This window comes from Meriones unguiculatus, chromosome 14 (assembly GCF_030254825.1).
Source record: "Meriones unguiculatus strain TT.TT164.6M chromosome 14, Bangor_MerUng_6.1, whole genome shotgun sequence".
In the NCBI taxonomy this organism is placed as follows: domain Eukaryota; kingdom Metazoa; phylum Chordata; class Mammalia; order Rodentia; family Muridae; genus Meriones; species Meriones unguiculatus.
The window spans coordinates 53,450,127-53,468,835 of NC_083361.1; the positions used below are offsets into that span (position 1 = coordinate 53,450,127).

Below are 18,709 nucleotides of genomic sequence, written 5' to 3' on the forward strand. Positions count from 1 at the left end.
CTCCTCCATTGCTAGTGGGAGTGCAAACTTGCCCAAACACTGGAAATTGATCTGGTGTTTTCTCAGAAAATTGGAAATAGATCTACCTCAAGACCTAGCTAAACCACTCCTGGACATATACCCCAAAAATGCTATACCATACCATAAGGACACAACTATGTTCATAGCAGCTTTATTTTTAGTAGCCAGAAACTGAAAACAACCCAAATGTCCCTCAACCAAAGAATGGATAAAGAAAATGTGTTATATTTACATAATGGACTACTACTCAGCTATTAAAAACATGGACATCTTGAAATTTTCAGGACAATAGATGAAACTAGAAAAAAATCATCCTGAGTGAGGTAACCCAAACCAAAAAAGATGTGCACAGTATATACTTACTTATAAGTCAAAACTAGCCAAAAAGCACAGTATAACCATGTTACAATCCACAGACCAAAGAAGCTAAGTTACAAGTAGAACCCAAGGGAGGATGCTTGAATCTTATTCAGAAAGGGAAATAAAAAAAAGCATTGGAGGTGGATGAAGAGAGGAAACTGGGTAGGAGAGGGGATGGGGAGGAGATCAGGGGTGGGTTTAGGAATAGGGAGACCAGGGGTTGGGGTGGGAGGAAGAGGGCCTGATGAGAGAATGGCAATTGGAGGTGGGATTATCTCTAGGATTTGCCAGAGACCTGGGATAGGGGAGGCCCCAGAAAGTCTATGGGGGTCACCCTAGCCGAGACTCTTAGCAGCAAGAGTCGAGAAGTGGCTATCTCCTGTAGCCAGGAAGGGCTTCTAGTGGGGACATAAGGATGCCGACCCACCCACAAAACCTTTAACCCAAAATTGGTTCTGCCAAACAAGATGTGCAGGGACAAACATGGAGCAAAAACTGAGGGAATGGCCAACCAATGACTGCCCCTACTTGAGACCTATTCAACGAAAGAGAACCAGCCCTTGACACTATTGATGTTACTCTGCTACGCTTGAAGAGCCTCTGCTGTGAGGCTTCACCCAGCATCTGCGGGGAACAGATGCAGAGACCCACAGCCAAGCATTAAACAGAGCTTGGAGAATCCTACAGAAGAGCTGGGGTAATGACTGAGGGAGCTGGAGGAGTCAAAGACTCCACAGGATGACCTACAGAGTCAACTAACCTGGGCCCATGGGGGCTCACAGAGACTCAACCACCAACCAAAGATCATGGTCCTAGAACACCTGCATATGTAGTGGTTGTGAAGCTTATTCTTCATGTGGATCCCCAACAACTGGAGTGGGACCCTCTCTGACTCTGATGCCTCCCTTCGGAACCCATTCACATAACTGGGCTGCCTTGTCTGGCCTCAGTGGGAGAGGATATACCTAACTCTACAGCAACTTAATGTGCCAGGGCGGGTTGGTACTCGTGGGAGAATAGGTGTCGGGGGATGGGCTGTGGAAGAAGAGGAGGGGCAGTCTGCAATCAGGATGTAAAGTGAATAAATAAATTAATTTACTAAAAGATTTAGTGTTAATCATAAATTATATATGTTGTAAGTACTTATTCTGATGTCCGTTTCCTATAAATAAGAAAATAATTGTAGACCACTCAACTTGACACTGCTCAGCAGCTGTTGGATGGTCCCTTGCTTCTCTGGCTTCCATGAACAAAAGCCAGCCAGACCAACCTTATGCTAACACTGGACATTTTAAATATTCAGGGACTTTTGGAGGAAAGTACATGGAGATCACAGCTGCTTGCTCTGTCTCCTAAGATTCACGCCCAGCCAGGACTGTTTCAAACAACTTTCAGCCAACTTTTTGCTACCAGAAGCCTTGGTGAACTCTAGATAGCCATTTCTCCCCCAGCCAGAGGAGCAGCACTTCTCCTGGTGGCCTAATAGGACTATTGTGACTGGTACAAAAGAGGCAATGTTGTGACTGGTGCAGGTGCCAATCTTTACTTAGCTGAGAAGGCTGTGGTTAGTGCACAGATCTTTCCTCTGGCTGTCCCACCAGGCTATTCAGCTGACTGGTGGGTACCTGGGGACAACTTCCTGCTGCCTCTCCTGCCGTTGCAACATTAGGCCCAGCAAAGACTTTTCTTGTTGCCTACTTTCAGTGGAGTGTGCTGCTCTACCGAACAGCACAGTAACACACACAAAAAGAAACAATGAAGAAGAAGGCCACACTAGAAACAGTGAAGGGGTGCTGAGGGCAGAGGCAATGGCACATCGCTGGTAGTGATGGCGGGCACCAGCAATCTGAGCAGCAGGATTAGGCAGTGCTCAGCTGCTTGGCTTCTCTAGAAGAGGCAGGGATGAGCAGCCTGCGCAGCATACTACTAGAAGCTGCAGACTAGCTACTTCCCAGCTGTAGAAGAGGGAGGGCAGAGCCACTGGCAGGCCAAACTGCAGAAGTCCCAGGGTGCCTGGCTGCGCTGGCAGCTTCAAAAGATGCAGAACTGTCAGACAGTGGTAGCAGCTAAGAGTAGCCATAGACCTCTTCTGAATAGCAGCAACTATGACGGCAGCCAAAGCAACAAGGGGCATTTGAACTGAACAGGAGAGAAGGCATAGCAGGGGCAAGATGGGTAACATGGTAGAAAGAGGGTAGGAAGCTGAGGCTGAAGGGCAGAAGGCTGTAAAGAGAGAAGATAAAATGCAGGCCCTGGTGTCAGAAGAGTTCCAGGGAGCTATAAAAGCTTTCAGCAAGGTTCAAATCCCCCAGGTTCAGGAGCTGTAACATTGGTCTCCATCAAGGGCTGAGGAATCCAGCAGTCTGAGGAATTTTAGTATCTAGGGCCTGCCTAGACGCTGAACAGGTCAACAGCAAGGGCAGAGAAATCCCATCTACCTGGAGCTACACAAATGCTCTTAGAGGTAAGAGCACCACGACCTGAGGCCTACACAAGATGTTAACACTAGAGGGTGCTACGTGCTGCCAGTGCTGGTGCTGGTGCTGGTGCTGCTGGTGCTTCTGGTGCTGCTGGTGCTGCTGTTATCCTCTAAGCCTATGGATTCAAACATTGCCAAAGCCCAATACTTGAAGGGCTTCTTCTTTGCTATCCTTCTTTTTAACCTGGGTAGAGCAAGCCAGCTGACTAGTACTGAGCATTGATTCAGGGGTTCAAACTTGTTTTTTAATTAAATTTTTATTTTTTTAATATTAGTTATTATTTATTTAGTGTGTGAATAGATCTTGAAGGCACTAGAGCTGTATCCCAGCTGTATCGTGTTCCCTCATTCCCTCCCAATCCCACCCTCCCTCCCTGATCTTCTCCTTACCCCTTTCCAAGTCTACTGATAGGGGAGAACCTCCTCCCCTTTCATCTGACCCTAGCTTATCAGGTATCTTCAGGACTGGCTGCAAAGTCCTCTGTGGCCTAGCAGGGCTGCTCCTCCCTCAGGTGTGTAGGCGGAGGTAAAAGAGCCAGCCATTGAGTTCATGTCAGAAATAGTCCTTGTTCCCCTTACTAGGGTACCCACTTTGATACTGAGCTACCATGGGCTACATCCGAGCAGGGGTTCTAGGTTATATCCATACATGATCCTTGGTTGGAGATACAGTCTCAAACTTTCAATTTAAAAAAAAAAATCACAAAGTTTAAGGAAAAACAATAACAAAGTATGAATATTCACGGGAAAAGCAGCCACAGAAAGGATCTTGAGACAGCTCAGATATGGAGTTTTGTTGAAAACCTCTTCAGTACCCTGAAAGTGTGGCAGGAAGCTCTGGGAACAGAACTAAAGGAAACCAGGAAAATGATAGACAAGACTGAGCTCGATGTCAACACAGGGGAATAAACAAAGAAAGAGAAAGAAACTGCAGGCAGAAAACGACCTAGTTGAATGGAGACACATATGAGGAGTCCAGCTACACACTTAAAGCTGTTGTAAGAATCAATGAGTGCAGAGCAGGGAAGCAGAGACTAGCCTGTAAATGAGGAAGGGAAAAGAGAGAAGAGAAGCCAAAAAACCTACAGAAACTACTAAACACAGGTGTATACAACTGATGGCAGTTTTAGGGGATGCAGGAAAAGAGAAACAAACCTGAAGGGCTCATGGCTAAAACCTCTTGGTATCTGGTGAAGACACACGTTTGCATAGTCCGTATGCCTCAGGAACTCAGGCAGAAAAGGCTCAGAGAACCACAACTGAACACATAATCAAGCTAGCAAAGGCCACAGATGTGAAGGCTTGAAAACAGCGAGGTGTAACTTTTTACTAAGTAAGATTATCAGCTGACAGCTCTTTAGACACCATGTATGTTAAAGGAAGAGGAATGATACATTAAAAGTTCTAAAAGGCTGAAAACCTGTCAACCCAGAATTCTATACCCTGAAAAACTAGCATTTAAAATTGAAGGCACAAATAAGACATTTCCAAATATAAAAGAGCTAGTGCTCAAAGCTGGAAGGCATGGTTGATGGTAAATATCACAGGGACCCTTTACACTGAAATGAAGACATTCTAGAGACTAAATCCATACAAAGAAGTGAAAATCTCTCTCTGTTTTGATAGCTGGTACAGTGAAATGTTCAAGAAACAGAAAATACTCCAGTCTCAAAATTTACTCAAGAATTCACTTTTGCTATATTGTATGAGAGTTAATTATTGAATGCTTTGGAATGTTTAGAAGGGCTTCACCTGTGAGAGATTATGGACCCAGTGATATTTGTGAGTTATTTTAAAAGGAGAGTTGTGGTTTTAGTCTATTGTTTTTGTTTTCTTAGATGTTGTAAAAGGCAAGTCAGTGGCCAGACAATAGTAAAAGACGTAATAACAAGGGAATGGAATCAAGAAGAATAAAGTTAATAGATGCTGCTGATATTAAGCTGGAACCAATCCCAACAAATGATCAGAAACATAGAGTGTTGCTAAGGTTTGGATGTGAGTTGTGCCTGAAGGGTTGGTGACTTGAAGCTTGATTCTGAGTCAACACTGGAAAGTGATGGGTGTTTGAGAGGTGTAGCTAGGGAGATGTTTGGGCCTTCATGAACATTGACGTTGGAAGGGATTAAGAAAATTTCTCAGGAAAACCAGTTAGTTCCTTTGAGAGCGGACTATTAAAAGAGAAGCCAGGCCCCTCTCTGCCCTCTGGCTTCCTGCCTCTTTTTAGATGATGCCTACTTTTTGCATGTGCCTCTAGGATGCCATTGATCTGGCTTTTAGTAGAGGCTGAACCCAAAGGGCTACTTAATCTTAGACTTTTCTGCCCTCAAAATTACAAACAAAGTATCCAGTGTCAGGTGCTTTGTTATAGCAACAGAAAAATGATAATTATGTTTACTATAATATTTATGCTTAACACTTAAAAACAAGTAAAAGGTATGCAGCCAGGTCTGGAGAGATGGCTCAGCAGTTAAGAGTGCTGGCTGCTCGTCCAGAGGACCTGGGTTTAGCTGAAGGCTGCTAGAAGACGAAAAGTCAGTTCCTTTTAAGGGTGTGACCTCCGGAAGGTCAACCACACTTCTTTGAATGACACCATGCCCAACAGTATACGGGCAGCACAAGCTGAACTCAGTGTGTTAAAAATATTTTTAAAGGGCGAGGCTGGCCAGCAAGAGCTGAAGAGCCTCTTTTCTGCGTCCACCCAGCAATGAGGTCACAAGCCCGCACCACACTTCGGATTTATCGTGTAGGTGCTGGAAATGAAGCTCAGGTCCTCATGCCCGTGCAGAGAGCACCCTGCTGGCTAAGAACTGGCCCCAGTCTCTCTTTCTCTTTTGATAGCTGGCACAGTGAAATGTTCAAGAAACAGAAAATATTCCAATCTCAAAAATTGCTGAATTTCTGAATTCCCTTTTGCCATATTGTATGAGAGTTAATTATTGTATGCTCTGGAATGTTTAGAAGGGCCTCACCTGTGAGAGATTATACCCAGTGATATTTGTGTGTACATTAAAATATGTAATATTTTTCAGAATTTCATACACATATACAATCTACCTGGATCACCCACATTCTCCCTCTAATGCCTTCAAGATCCATTCATACACTAAAGCCAAAACATGATAGAAAAATTGTAGATGGTTTTATAACTGGATTCAGCAGTGAGCTGGTGTGCAGAAGATACAAGGTGCTCTTGCGAATCAATAAACAGAAAAACATCTGATGTTTAAAATCGGATGGTCAAAACGGAGAGTGAAAGGCAGGTTGGTGCTTAATGTCATTTACAAGCAAAAGAATGACAGTTAAGTACATGCCCACCACAGGGCTGTAAAGGCCAAGTACTCATGCGGGTTTCTGAGTGCATGACAACTGGCAAAAACAAAACAAAACAAAACAAAAAAAAAAAAAAACTGTCTAGGTGCTGGTGAGGGTGCAACCTGATATGAGCCCAAGAGCCATTTGGCAAATATCGCTGACAACTGCTGGCTTCTGGCTTGAGCTCCCAAGGTAGCACACACTTAGCTGCAAAAGCAGAGCAGTGGGAGGAGCCTATCTAGCCATTAGGAGGCTGTGCTCTCCCTTCTACTCTGACGGAATCACTTAAGATAGCTGTTTAAAAACAGCTGTGATAAAGGACACAAGGCCACCTAAATGTGAAGGCCCACAAAAGGAAACTGTGCCATCTTCATGAACATGCACAGCCACAAACAATTATAAAAACATATAATGGCATGATATACAGTCCAGGAACCTAGTGAAAAGGAATGTTGTAAGAACTGGATGTAGCCTCTCACGTAGCAGAGCCTCTCAAACAAAGTAACTTGACAGCAAAGTGTGAAGGTCTCAGAAAACTGGGATATCATTATTGCATCTGACAGTTTTGAGAGTACAGATGACAACTTACACAGAACAGCAGAACAGAAAGGTGACTCAGAAAGGTGAGGAGCCAGTGGCCAGAAGGTAATTCAAACACTGACATAAAATGCAGACCGAGAAGAGGGACCTAAGGATAAACTACTCCTTGTTTAAAAATCTCCAAATCTACTTGCACTGTTTTTTTGTCAACTTGACATAAGCCAGGGTCACCTGGGAAGGGGGACCCTCACTTGAGAAGAGGCTTCCATCAGAGTGGCCTGTGGGACATTTTCTTGTCTGCTGTTTGCTGTGGGCCCAGCTCACTGCAGGTAATGCTATCCATGGGCGAGAGGTCTGCGCTTAGCAGGCAGGGCAAGCCTCTGCTCTATTTCCAGCCTCCAGGTCCCTGTCCTGACTTACTCATTGAAGAACTACAATTATGAAATAAACCCTTACTCCCCAAGCTGCTTGTGGCCATGCTGTCACAGCAGCAGAAAGCAAACTAGGACATGGCTACAACACAAACCAACTCTCGGTAGTCCCTTTCACTCCTGCAGACAAACTCCTCGAACTGACCTCTAGTTCAGGGCTGATGCAAATCACCTGCCCTCCCCAACACCCTGTGAAAGGATTTGCTTCCTTTGATGAAGAACTTACTGCAACTCTCCTCAGAACACTCAACTTACTACTTGCTTCGAGTGTTTGGCTGGATGCTATTAAAAACTCCAAGGATTCTTGTGAACTCATCTCCTCTGACTCATCTAGAGCAACTTAAAGGCCCCCTCTTCCCCATTTTACAGTTGAGACTGAGCTCAAAATCACCCCAAAGAGAACCAGCCTGAACTTTAGTTCAAACCGAAGAGGTCAGATGACCTCAAAACCATGTCTCTATACTGTGTAATGCCTCACAAAGCCCAGGGGATCTGGTGGTTGCTCTGTTGACACTAGTCTGTCTGGGCTGCCCCCACTAGACATGATGCTAAGTTCTTCCAAAGAACTATCCAAAACACACCAAACAAGAAAAATGAAACTTCTTAGCCCCAGAACTTGTGACCATTCTAGGAGTGATCCAGTATTAAAGAACAAAAAGAATGAATCTAGAGTAAAAGTAAGGGATAAAGTGACTAAGTTTTCACACCAGGACCTTTGCTGAACTTTACATTAAGTTCCCTATCCATTCACCACAATGGCACACTCAATAAGGCATTTGGCCCATTCCATAGGTATACATGCTCCATTCTTATGGTGGAGTAGGATCTGCACTTGGGCGGTGTGATTCCCAATCAGGCCTGGTTAACCACTACCACACTCATTTATAAAATGACTTTACAAACTTTCCAATATACACTCACACCCATCTGCAACACCACTGACCTCAGCTGGGATCATGGCAAAAACGTATGGAATCATGACATTTCCTCAAGAGCCACAGTTTCTAACAGGGAAACAACAAAAATAATGAACTGACTCAAAAGTACAGTATTTATTATAAATAGGAAAAAACCTTAAGTGGAACTCATAGTATAAGAGTAATAATTATGAATATAAACATGTCATATAGATTTCTTGGAACCACAGTGTTCATACCCGTACAAAATATGAATTTTAGAGTTGTGCTGACATGAGGATAAAACAATTTTATAAATTTTAAAAGCCTTATTTTCCTCCATGAACTGATCATTAATAGCTATCTTGCTTATCTTCTAGAACATCAAAGCAATTTACCTATGTGGGTTCCTTCTTAAATATGTTTGACATCATGCTACAGTCTTCCAGGTAAGTTTAGAAAGCTAGAAAACGCTTTTAAACAACAGACAATAAAATGAAATTTTTCTTCCACAGCTTTAGCAATGAAAAAATTAAAGCCACAAACCATAATAAAACAAAACAAAACCCTGCAATGCATCCTATCGCTCCAAGACATTTGCGCCTAGCAGAATCAAATTTCCTCGACTCCCTTTCTCTGTTCTTTTATCCTGGATCCCGGGAGTCCCTCAGAGCGCATCTCAATAGTCAAGAGGATGGGGCTGGGGCACTAGGTGCAGGTCTGGCCCTATTCTCTTCATCCGCCAAAGCCTCGCAGTATTGTGCAGGCCAGTCTTTGGGGTCCTGATTATGGACTTTGGCCACAAACTTAAGAACTTTCATCTTGCTGGTCTCCAGGTTGGTTCGCGGGCCCCACTGTAATTCGTAGTCGACAGGATCGGTGTGGGGAATCCTCCGGTACTCCAGGTAGCGCTGCCGTACAAAGTCTTCAGTAATAAGTTTCTTTGGGTCGCCAAAAACTAAATGCTTCTTAGTGGGGTACACCCCGAGGCGCCGCAGGAAATCCCAGACCTCGGTCTCGGTGATGGTGTTGCCTTTCATGAAGATGAGCCCCAGGACTATCATAAGCAGGCCCGTGGTGGGTGTACCCTGATCGCCTCTCACCTCAGCATCCTCCTCCACCGGCTCCAGCATGTTGATAAGGATGTAGGTGTGGCTCTTGGGCTCCAGCTCCACCAGTTTGTACCCGAACACATACTGCAGGCGCTCAGCCGCCAGCCTCAGCAGGTTGGGGTACACGTCCCGGTAGTCCCCTACCACGTGCTTCAGGATGTCGGTGCGCTTGATCGGGATCTTCTTCTGGTCCTTGATCAGAAGGAACTGCACCAGCTCGGCCACCTTCAGCTCCAGCTGCTTCTGAGTGCGCTGTCCCATGGAAGGGGCCGACAGGGAGGCGCGGGAGCCCTGAGAGGTGCCGACCGCGCCGCGGGACGTGCTGGGCGCTTCCTCGCCGGCGCCTCCCTCATCCCGCTCCCGCTCGCTCTGAGAGCTGGGCCGGCCGCGGCCTCTCGGCTTCTGCAGCATGGCACCGGGTGGCGGGCAGGAGGACGGGCAGGTGGGCACTCTCGATAACGGCCAGGAGCCTGCGCCCACCACGCCGGAAAAGCTCTGGGAGGAGCGGCGGCGCGCAAGTGACGTCACGTCGCCGTAGGGCTGCGTCCCGGAGGCGAAGCGGAACGACTAGGGTCTTCCTGCAGGGGCGGGGCATCCGCACGGCTACTGCGCATGCGGAAGGCCCTGGCGGTGGCTGGCTTTTCTGGGCTACAAGCCCCAGTTTTAATGAGACTAGAGTGGCGTTTGTGAAATCATGTAAGTAGAAAACAGAAAACAAGAACGAAAACTTCTCGGAAAGTGTACGGCTGAATCCTAGGGCACACACTTGTTTAGATACGGCTTAAAGTTTTTGCTGAGTTTTTAAACAAGAAAGTTTGTGTATATAAACACAAAAGATAAATGTGTGCGGGGTGGGAAAATAATAAGGAGGAAGAGAAGACCTGGGAAGTGAAGAAAAAGCTTTTTTTGCGCACCAAACGCGCACATGAAAGACCCGGGGGGGAACCCCGTTTAGGCACCTTTCCTTGGCAGATGGCAGAATTCATACCTTCTTAGCCAGTTGGTTTCTGTGCAATTGCTTGGAGTCTGTAAGGTAAGTTATTCTCAAAAGCAGTATTTCTCCCGCTCTTTGCTCTTTGCAGACTCACACATTCATAAAGTTTCAGCTAGACGACCATGAGAAACCACATAAGCATTGCCAATAACGTGTTTTAGCTTGGTAATGTAAGCTGACCTTTTGGAAGACATGTTTGAGAAAACTGCCTTGGACTCACCCACAATTTTAGCAGAAACATGTTAGAGGAACGCTATCTCCTGAGCCACTTGCTCTCTCAAGAGGCTGCCATTTAATTTAGGTTACCAATGACTGGGAGTAGCAATAATGTGAATCATTTCTTTCTTAATATACAAGGTTTAAAATCTCAATAAGAAAGAGAAGAGCTATCATCCCTTCCAATTTGTGATGTGTGCCATTTGTAGATGGTTTAAATTGTGCAACTCTAATAGACGAAATGAGTCATTTCATTAACTCAAACCATCAGTCTGTTTCTATTACTGCTGCAGATCTCAGTAAATGTGTTTCTTTTCCATTTACTGACAAAGAAACTGATTTTTTCCTCTGTCGTTTTAAAGTTACCAAGAAAATAGGTAAACTGTTCAAAGAATGAACTCAAATTGATTTCCTCCTTAATGCAAATATATTCAAAGGAAAGCAATTCAGATCACATTATTTGAATAATAACATCAAAACATGGCCTTATTAAAATTTCATTAAATATAAGCAGCATAAAATTTTTGTTTATAATTCAATATGAAAATGCAGTCTGATAATGGGACCTGCAATGCTAATATAATATCCCATTCCCTGTTGGGATGCAAGTATCCTAAAATCCAGTGAGCTACAAGCAGTAAGTTTCTCTTCCACATAAGGTCTAGCAAACATCATCAGACATTACATTACAGGGGCTCCATTACAGGGGCTGCTATCGTTTGAATGTGCCCTTTAAAGCTCACGTTGGAAATGTAATAGCCAATGTACCAGTATTGGGAAGGGCTGAGTCCTCATGAGTGAATGAATGGCATGTTCTCTGTAATGGATTAAGTAAGTCTATTTTGCCATTGTACTCTCATGATATAGTGACCTCCAACAGATTTGGCAACCAGCCCTTAGATGTCCCAACCTTCAGGACAATGAGTGAAATATGGCTCCGCTATTTCTAATTTACTCACTCTGTGGTATTATTTTACAGCAACACAAAATGGACCAAGATCAACTAAAGAAAACACAGCATCATGACACTCTAAGTTTCACAGGGAGCAGCCATTCATCTACTTCAGTTTCCCTGCAAATTGAAATCTGTATTTAAGTTCATAGAAGCCTCCTAAAAATTCTGCAAAAAGGTCCCTCCAGAAGGATCAGTTGTGCCTCGAGCCAAATAGTTTTAGCAGCCAAGAGATAAGAGAGAAATAAAAAATAAGATGAGAGCTGTTGTCAGCAATCAGGCTGGTTTTCAGTGTTTTCTCTGTTAATTTCTTCACAAAGCACCAAGCAGCTCCAGCAGCCAGGCTAGCACCCAAGGCTAGAAACCACAGCATCTTTCAGCAGCACCCCACACAGGCAGCAGATGATCGTGACTTAAAACACATGAAGAAAGATACCAGCTTAAAGTCTCGAAACAGCTTTCTCCATGCAGTCCAGGGTGCAGGTGAGAAATCACAGGCATAAAACGATGTTATTAAAATGGAGGTTAGAAATTGCAATGAGGACGTCACCCTAACCCCGAGTTCCACTTGCAAAGACAATGGAAGCCGTGGAGGTGTGGTTAAAAACTGTGACAGTGCTGCTGCTGTGGTTTCCTGCTTTGCTGGACTGCTGGTATCCTGATGATGGAGACTGTCATATCCCCAAAGAACCCAATGACCCTAATCAGCAGGAAATAGCTAAAAGAGGTCTACAGCCCCTTTCCCTACTCAGCTCCTCCCTAAGGTAGGGGAGGTTGGAAGGGAGGTACAGGCATCTAAGAACATTAAATACAGTAGGTGTTTGGAAAAAAAAAAAAACTGTGACAGTCATAATGATGACAGTGGCAAATGGCAGCAGACAATGCCTTCACAAAGGCAAACTGTAAATCCTGCTTCTTTAGCCCCACAACAACCCTGTGAGGAATCTTAGTTTATTATTTTCAGCTGGGGAGAACAAAGACATGGGGACCTTGAAGAAGTAAAGCTTTGGCATCAGGGAATCTAGACTACAATTCTGAAAAACATAAGGACACTCCAAATTTCAGCTTCTAGACCAACAATCTGCAACCATTAATCCTGGATTCAAGGAACTGACTGAGATCTGTTTGCTAAGAACCTAGCGCAGGTGGCACGGTGCTTGATTATTCTTACGTAATTTTTGTTTGTTTGTTTGTTTGTTTGCTTCCCAGAGGGGTTGTGTTAATGAAAGAATTTGAGGATGATACAAAGTTGTTTGTGTGTAAAGGAGGTAAAGCCTTTCTCTCTTAGGGTACTGGCTAGGCTGCAGAATTAAATCCACGAGACAGATTTTTAAATTTAATTTGATTTTTGCAATCCTGGGGATCAAATCCAGAGCCTCACATACACTAGGCAAAAGTTCTGCCACTGAGCTAAACCCACAGCCCATGAGACAGATTAATTGGATAAAAACATACACCTTTTAGTCCAAGTGTTATGGGCCACAGTTGCTTTTATAAAGAAACAACGCTTCAAAGACGTGGCAAGACCCAGATGCTTTTGTATCTGAACAAAGTGAAGTAATTGGGGAACTGTAAATTCTGTGGGAAGGCTAAGTGAGGATAATTATCAAAGGAAGCTGAGCAGAGATCTCTTGGCGAGGGGACAATTGTGTTTCTTTTCTCTGGCTATGGGCAGGCACCTTGTTCTTGGAAGTTTTTATCTCCTGTTTTCAGAAAGAGAGGAGCTAAAGCTGCCCTTCTCGCATCTGCTGTTTTTCAAGTGCTTTAGCTCAAAAGTAATCCTTATGCTCCGTATGCCAGCGTGGCATATTCAGGGTGGAATATTCTGCTATCCCGCACTAGAAAGGCGTTCATCTCAGTGGAGCACGTGCACCTATAAACATCAAGAAAGGGTCAGAGGAAATATATAGACATCACTGTGCCATTAATGATGTATGCTTTGAAAAAGAAAAAGGTTGATTTTTTTGTTTGTTTAGAAGATAAATGAAAATTATCTCCTTGGTGAACCCTCACTCAGCAGTGACATAATACTCTGCCCATTATGTGGTTCAAATTTTTAGTAAATCCCATGTGATTAGAATATGGCAAGTGCAGCTTTCTGTGGAAGCTTCGAAGTCACAGAGATAAATGATTAAAACAGAAAAGAAAATTTTCAAATGCTTTGTGTTGATGACCTTTTTGCATTTATCATCAGACCCCAAAAGGAGGAAAAATAAAAATTCTTTGAGACAAACCCCACACTAGCTAAGATTTCAAAGGCACTGGGCAAGGCTACACAGAGCTCTTTAAATGTCTCTAAGTAATTAAATGCTTTCTTCCATCTCCTTGGCAGCAAATGCCTGCCAACAAGCTCTAATCATCTTTATTATCTACTAACGGCTCCTCTTCATTCACTGATATTTCTTGTAGAATCAGAAAAAGATTTTAAAACCTCTGACAGCAACACAGTGCTAAAAGCAGGTGAGGACCTTTTGGGAAGAAAAGGGATGATCAAAGCATGCAGCTAGCATGCACGAGCAGCTTCCCTGCCTTTTCCGGGAGAAGAAAATGGGACGGTGTGCAGCAGGCACGCAAAGGAGTTGAGGCACAAATACTGTTGTTGGTGCTAGATAACCACAATGGCAACCAAGATGCTTTAAAGGATTCGGTAAAGTTCTTCAAGTCCACTCACTGTTTACTCATAAAAACAGTGTCTACCCATCCCTAACAAAGGTCCTCCAGGTTGGACCACATGGTAGGATTCATAGAACATTTTGTCCCTTGTAAAAGTTGATCAAGCCTAGCAGAGCTTCCCTTGGCTGGGGAAAGGGGTGGGCTAGTGAGACAGTGCCTCCCTCGTCCAGCCGCCACTTGGCACAGAACCTCCTATTAAGCCCTCTTTTCAAGAAACAAACACTGCACAGTTAACAAGAGCCTCGCACAAGCCATTAAGGTGTATTGAATTATGATCATACAAGGTCTCAAACAGGAATAAGACTTGATTTGTTTGCTTAGCTACTTCCTCCCACTGCATTTTTTTCCCTTTAGAAATTGCCTCTTCCACCTCTGGGAGACCTTGATCCTACTCTTTCTTCCCTTGTTGGTGAACATGATTTGTGCCAAGCACGGTAATTGGTAATTACTCCATCCAACCAGCACACCATAGGTCCTCTTTCCTGCGTTAACAAGCTGGAGGGTAACACACACCTAGCCGTTATTAATGTGGTTTGCAAAAACAAACCCACACACATAAAAACAACAACAGCAACAAAAAAACACCTCTCTCATGGTGATGCCAACTCAAAAGACACCTGAGAGATGTAGAAATAGTTCAAATCCTGCCACCCAAAACTCTGTGTCCTGGGTTCAAGGTTAGAGTCCCACAGATATGTGGACACTGGGGCATCTTTCACCTGAACTGCTTTGAGCTGCTTTCCAGCATTTGAAACTGAATAAGTGTTAGCTAAGTCTGCAGGCAAACCACATACTCAGGGAAAAGAGGATGCAGGGGGAAGAGACTCTGGTACACAGGAATGCGGATGAAGAAGGCAAACATCTCCTCTAACGACCGCGAGAAGATAACTGAAAACAACCTGACACAGCATGTTGTGGCTGGGAATTTGCTTATTATTTTACTTGTTGGGGCTACAGGCAGGAGGAGTCAAGCAGTGAAGGCCACAGTTTTGCATATAAATGTGGGTATGTGCTTTCTGACCATTTACCCCCAGAGTTTTAGACAGCTTGGAGCACACTTAATGGCACTTAATGACAAAATATTCCTAGGTGACTCTGTCATTGGGTAAACATAGAGTGTATTTACACAAATTAAGATGGCCATGAAGGAACTAGGCAATGTAATCTTAGAGGATCATCATCATATTGGAGGTTCATGTTTGACTGAACTGTTATATTGTATGATGTGTAGCCCTGTTTTAACCCATCTGCTACTCCAGATCATCCATGTTCTTTAACCTAAAGCATTTCTCCACAGACCCTGCCATGCAAGAAACAGGCCCTTGTTCTTTTAGACTATGCCTTGGCCTGCAGTTGAACTATAGTCACAAAGCAAGGACACCAAGAAGAACTCACAAGGCTAACAATACAGACAGTTTCTGGAAAAGCCATACACATGGGGATGGAAAATAAAAGTCAGCAGAAAAAAATAAAGAAAATATTAAAAAAATTAAATAATCTAAACATCACATTGTTCCTCATATATATGACCAAACTTCAACGAGTTCAAGGCCATTCCTTGTTTTCTTTTTTATTAGACGTAGTGTATTTGGTTTATGTTGAGGTCTTTGATCCACTTGGACTTGAGTTTTGTGCAGAGTGATAAGTATGGATCTATTTGCATTTTTCTACACATGGACTTCCAGTTAGACCAGCACCGTTTGTTGAAGATGCTTTTTCATTGTCTGTAGGTGTGTGGGTTTATTTCTGGGTCTTTGAATCGATTCCATTGATCAACCTCTCTGTTTTTATGCCAATACTATGTGTTTTTTATTACTATTGTTCTGAAGTACAGCTTGAAATAAGGAATGGTGATACCTCCAGAAGTTCTTTTATTGTAGAAAATTTCTTTAGCTATCCTGGGTCTTTTATTTTTTCCATATGAAACTGATAGTAGCTCTTTCAAGGTCTCTAAAGAATTGTGTTGGAATTTTGATGGGAATTGCATTGAATCTGTAGATTGTTTTTTGTAAGATGGCCATTTTTACTATGTTAATCCTACCAATCCATGAGCATGGGAGATCTTTCCATTTTCTAAAATCTTTTTTTTTTCTTTCTTCAAAGATTTGAAGTTCTTGTCATACAGGTCTTTTCACTTACTTGGTTAGAATTACACCAAAATATCTTATATTATTTGTGCCTATTGTGAAGGGTGTTCCCATGGAGAGGATGGGGGAGGGGGAAAGGGAGAAAAAGACTAGAAGAGAGATTGGAAATTGATGGGGGAGCATCTCTGAGACAGGGGAGGCCCCCAGGAATCTATGGGGTGACCCTGGCTGAGATTCCTAGCAGTGCAGTATATGGAGCCTGAAGTTTTTGCCTCCTGTTGTCAGGTGGGACTTTGAGTGGATGGAGGAGGACACCAAAGTGCCCATAAAACCTTCGATCCAAAGTTTGTCCTGCCTATAGGAAATGTAGGAATGAGGAGAGAGTGGAGATTGAGAAAATGAAAAACCAGTGATTGGCCCAACTTGAAATCCGCTCCATGAGAGAGAGCCAACTCCTGACGCTCTTAAGGATACTCTGCTATGCTTGCACATGGGAGCCTAGCATAACTGCCTTCTGAGAGGCCCCATCCGACAACCGAGGGAAACCGATGCAGCCAGACAATAGACTGAACTCAGGGAGGTTTCTGGAAGAGTGGGAAGAAGGTTTTAGGGAGCCAGAGGGGTCAAGGGCACCACAAGAAGACCTACAGGGTAAACTAACCTGGGCCCGTGGGCTCACCGAGACTGAACCACCAACCAGTGAGCTTGCATGGACTGGACCTAGACACCATATGTAGCAGATGTCAGCATGGTCATCATGTGGGTCCCCTCACAATTTGAGTAGGGGCTGTCTTTGACTCTGTTGCCTACATCTGGGTCCCTTCCCCCTAGCTGGGCTGCCCTTGTCTGGCCTCAGTGGGAGAGGATGTGCTTAGTCCTGCTGTGACTTGAGGGGCCAGAGTAGGTTGGCCCTACTTCTCTGAGAAGGGACAGGGTGAATAAGTTAAGGGGATGGGCCATGAGGGTGGGACTGGGAAGAGAGGGAGGTGGAGGCTGGGATCAGACTGTAAAATAATTGAGTAATTAAATAAACAAACATGTAAATAAAGTCGTTCTTTCTTACAATCTAGACTATCACAAGTAGCTGCTTTGGAAGCATGAATCTTGTGTGTAGGCTCCTAATAAAAAGAGGTGGGGAGTGTAGGACTTTGGGGGAAGCTAGTGAGAGCCTGCCATAACTGGCTTCTGGGCTACCTCTGGCCTTGTCAGTTTGGTTATCTCATAGCTGGCCATAAGCTTTCTCATTCATCTTTCTCAGTCTTGGCTCCTTAATCTTCCTCTTACTCCATCCTCCATTCTCACTGAAATTTATGTGAGCAGCTTGCTGCTTTCACTATGAGCCAATATTGCCTATGACCTACAGAGATCAAGCTTCTACCTCAATAGCCCAGTAAATGTAACCCAATACAGAATAATCTGAAAATTTTTAAATAAGTGAACATCTGTGGAAGATATGCTTATGACACATAATTTAAAACTAAATCCCTTCCCTGTTTTTTATAGGCACAGTTTTGAATTCCACAAACGCCACTGAAGAAACCTCTACTGTATTTAAAAAACAGAACAAAACAAAACAGCTGCTCAAGTAGAATGGATCAAGCAAGTCACACAGAATTATATACACATCTGCTGCTCATCTGGCCCAAATCTTCATATGTTTCACATACTCCAATACCATCTGTGATAGTTTCACTCTTGAATGTCCCCCAAAGACCTGAGTTTGTTAAAGACTTGTTTTCCAGATCACTGTATAATTGAAAGGTGGTAGGGCCTTTCAGACGGGGCATAGTTGAGAGAAGTTAAGTTTACAGGGTTGGGGTGTGGTGGGGTGAGGGTGTTGCCATTGAAGGGGATGTTGGGATCTTGGCCACTCCTGTTCCTCTGTTTCTTGATGACCATGAGAAGAACAGTTTCTTCTGCTGTGGACTCCCCTGGGATGTATTGTCTTGCCACAGGCCCAAAGGCAATAGGGCCAAGCAACTACAAACTAAAACCCTGAAACCATGAACCACGAGAAACCACCCTTCCTCTGTTTGGGTTTTCTTTTAATCAGAGGTAACATAACAGAAAGTGAGCTAACACTCCATCTCTAACCGTGTTCTTCTGCTTAAATGGATCTTAGTGCCCATCATTTCTAAGTACGCCCACTGAGAACAATGAAGCCCTATATGTAAGGAAAACAGTGACCCTTAAATGAGAGACTGGAAACAAAAGAATGGTGGTGGAGAAGCCTGTCCACTTTGCTCACTGACCAGGTCTCTGTCTGGACGCTGCCCATTTGGCAGTTCACAATGTACTTTCTATAAAACTATAATAGTAACAACAATGATTACTCTTTCGCTTAGTGTAGACAAACAAATATAACAGTTTCCCTGAGACTATCTGTAAACTATACACTCATCCAATGCAGCTTCACTGGCAGCCACTAGCTCCAGGAGCACTGTGCTAGGAACCTGAGCAACCCAGGCTCTCCTCCGGAATGCCTCATGTTCCAAGGGACAAAACATAAAGGTCTTACAGAAATGTGTAAAATCCCTACTTTTCTTAGGATGACAACTGCTCAAACCAGTAAAGTTGGTGCCCAGATTCCTCATCTTTATTTTGATGTGCTTACACTTCACAGTGCAAACCCTGGG

The 18,709-nt window shown here is 43.9% G+C and overlaps 2 protein-coding genes and 1 long non-coding RNA gene across 3 annotated transcripts in view; 1 reads left to right on the forward strand and 2 right to left on the reverse strand.

Moving 5' to 3' along the window:
• Entrep2 (endosomal transmembrane epsin interactor 2) overlaps positions 1-18,709 on the reverse strand; it is a 406,727-nt gene that overhangs the window by 111,607 nt on the left and 276,411 nt on the right. The window lies entirely within an intron of this gene.
• Nsmce3 (NSE3 homolog, SMC5-SMC6 complex component) lies at positions 8,177-9,683 on the reverse strand. Its single transcript, XM_021645663.2, has one exon. The coding sequence runs from the start codon at positions 9,560-9,562 to the stop codon at positions 8,726-8,728; it is 837 nt and encodes a 278-aa protein (XP_021501338.1). The 5' UTR covers positions 9,563-9,683; the 3' UTR covers positions 8,177-8,725.
• LOC132647218 (uncharacterized) lies at positions 9,696-11,589 on the forward strand. Its single transcript, XR_009585553.1, has 2 exons — positions 9,696-9,847; positions 11,341-11,589. It is a non-coding gene; the product is annotated as an uncharacterized LOC132647218 (long non-coding RNA).

Excerpts from the sequence above, each read along its gene's own strand:
- Nsmce3 (XM_021645663.2), bottom strand. The coding sequence starts at position 9,562 with ATGCTGCAGAAGCCGAGAGGCCGCGGCCGGCCCAGCTCTCAGAGCGAG.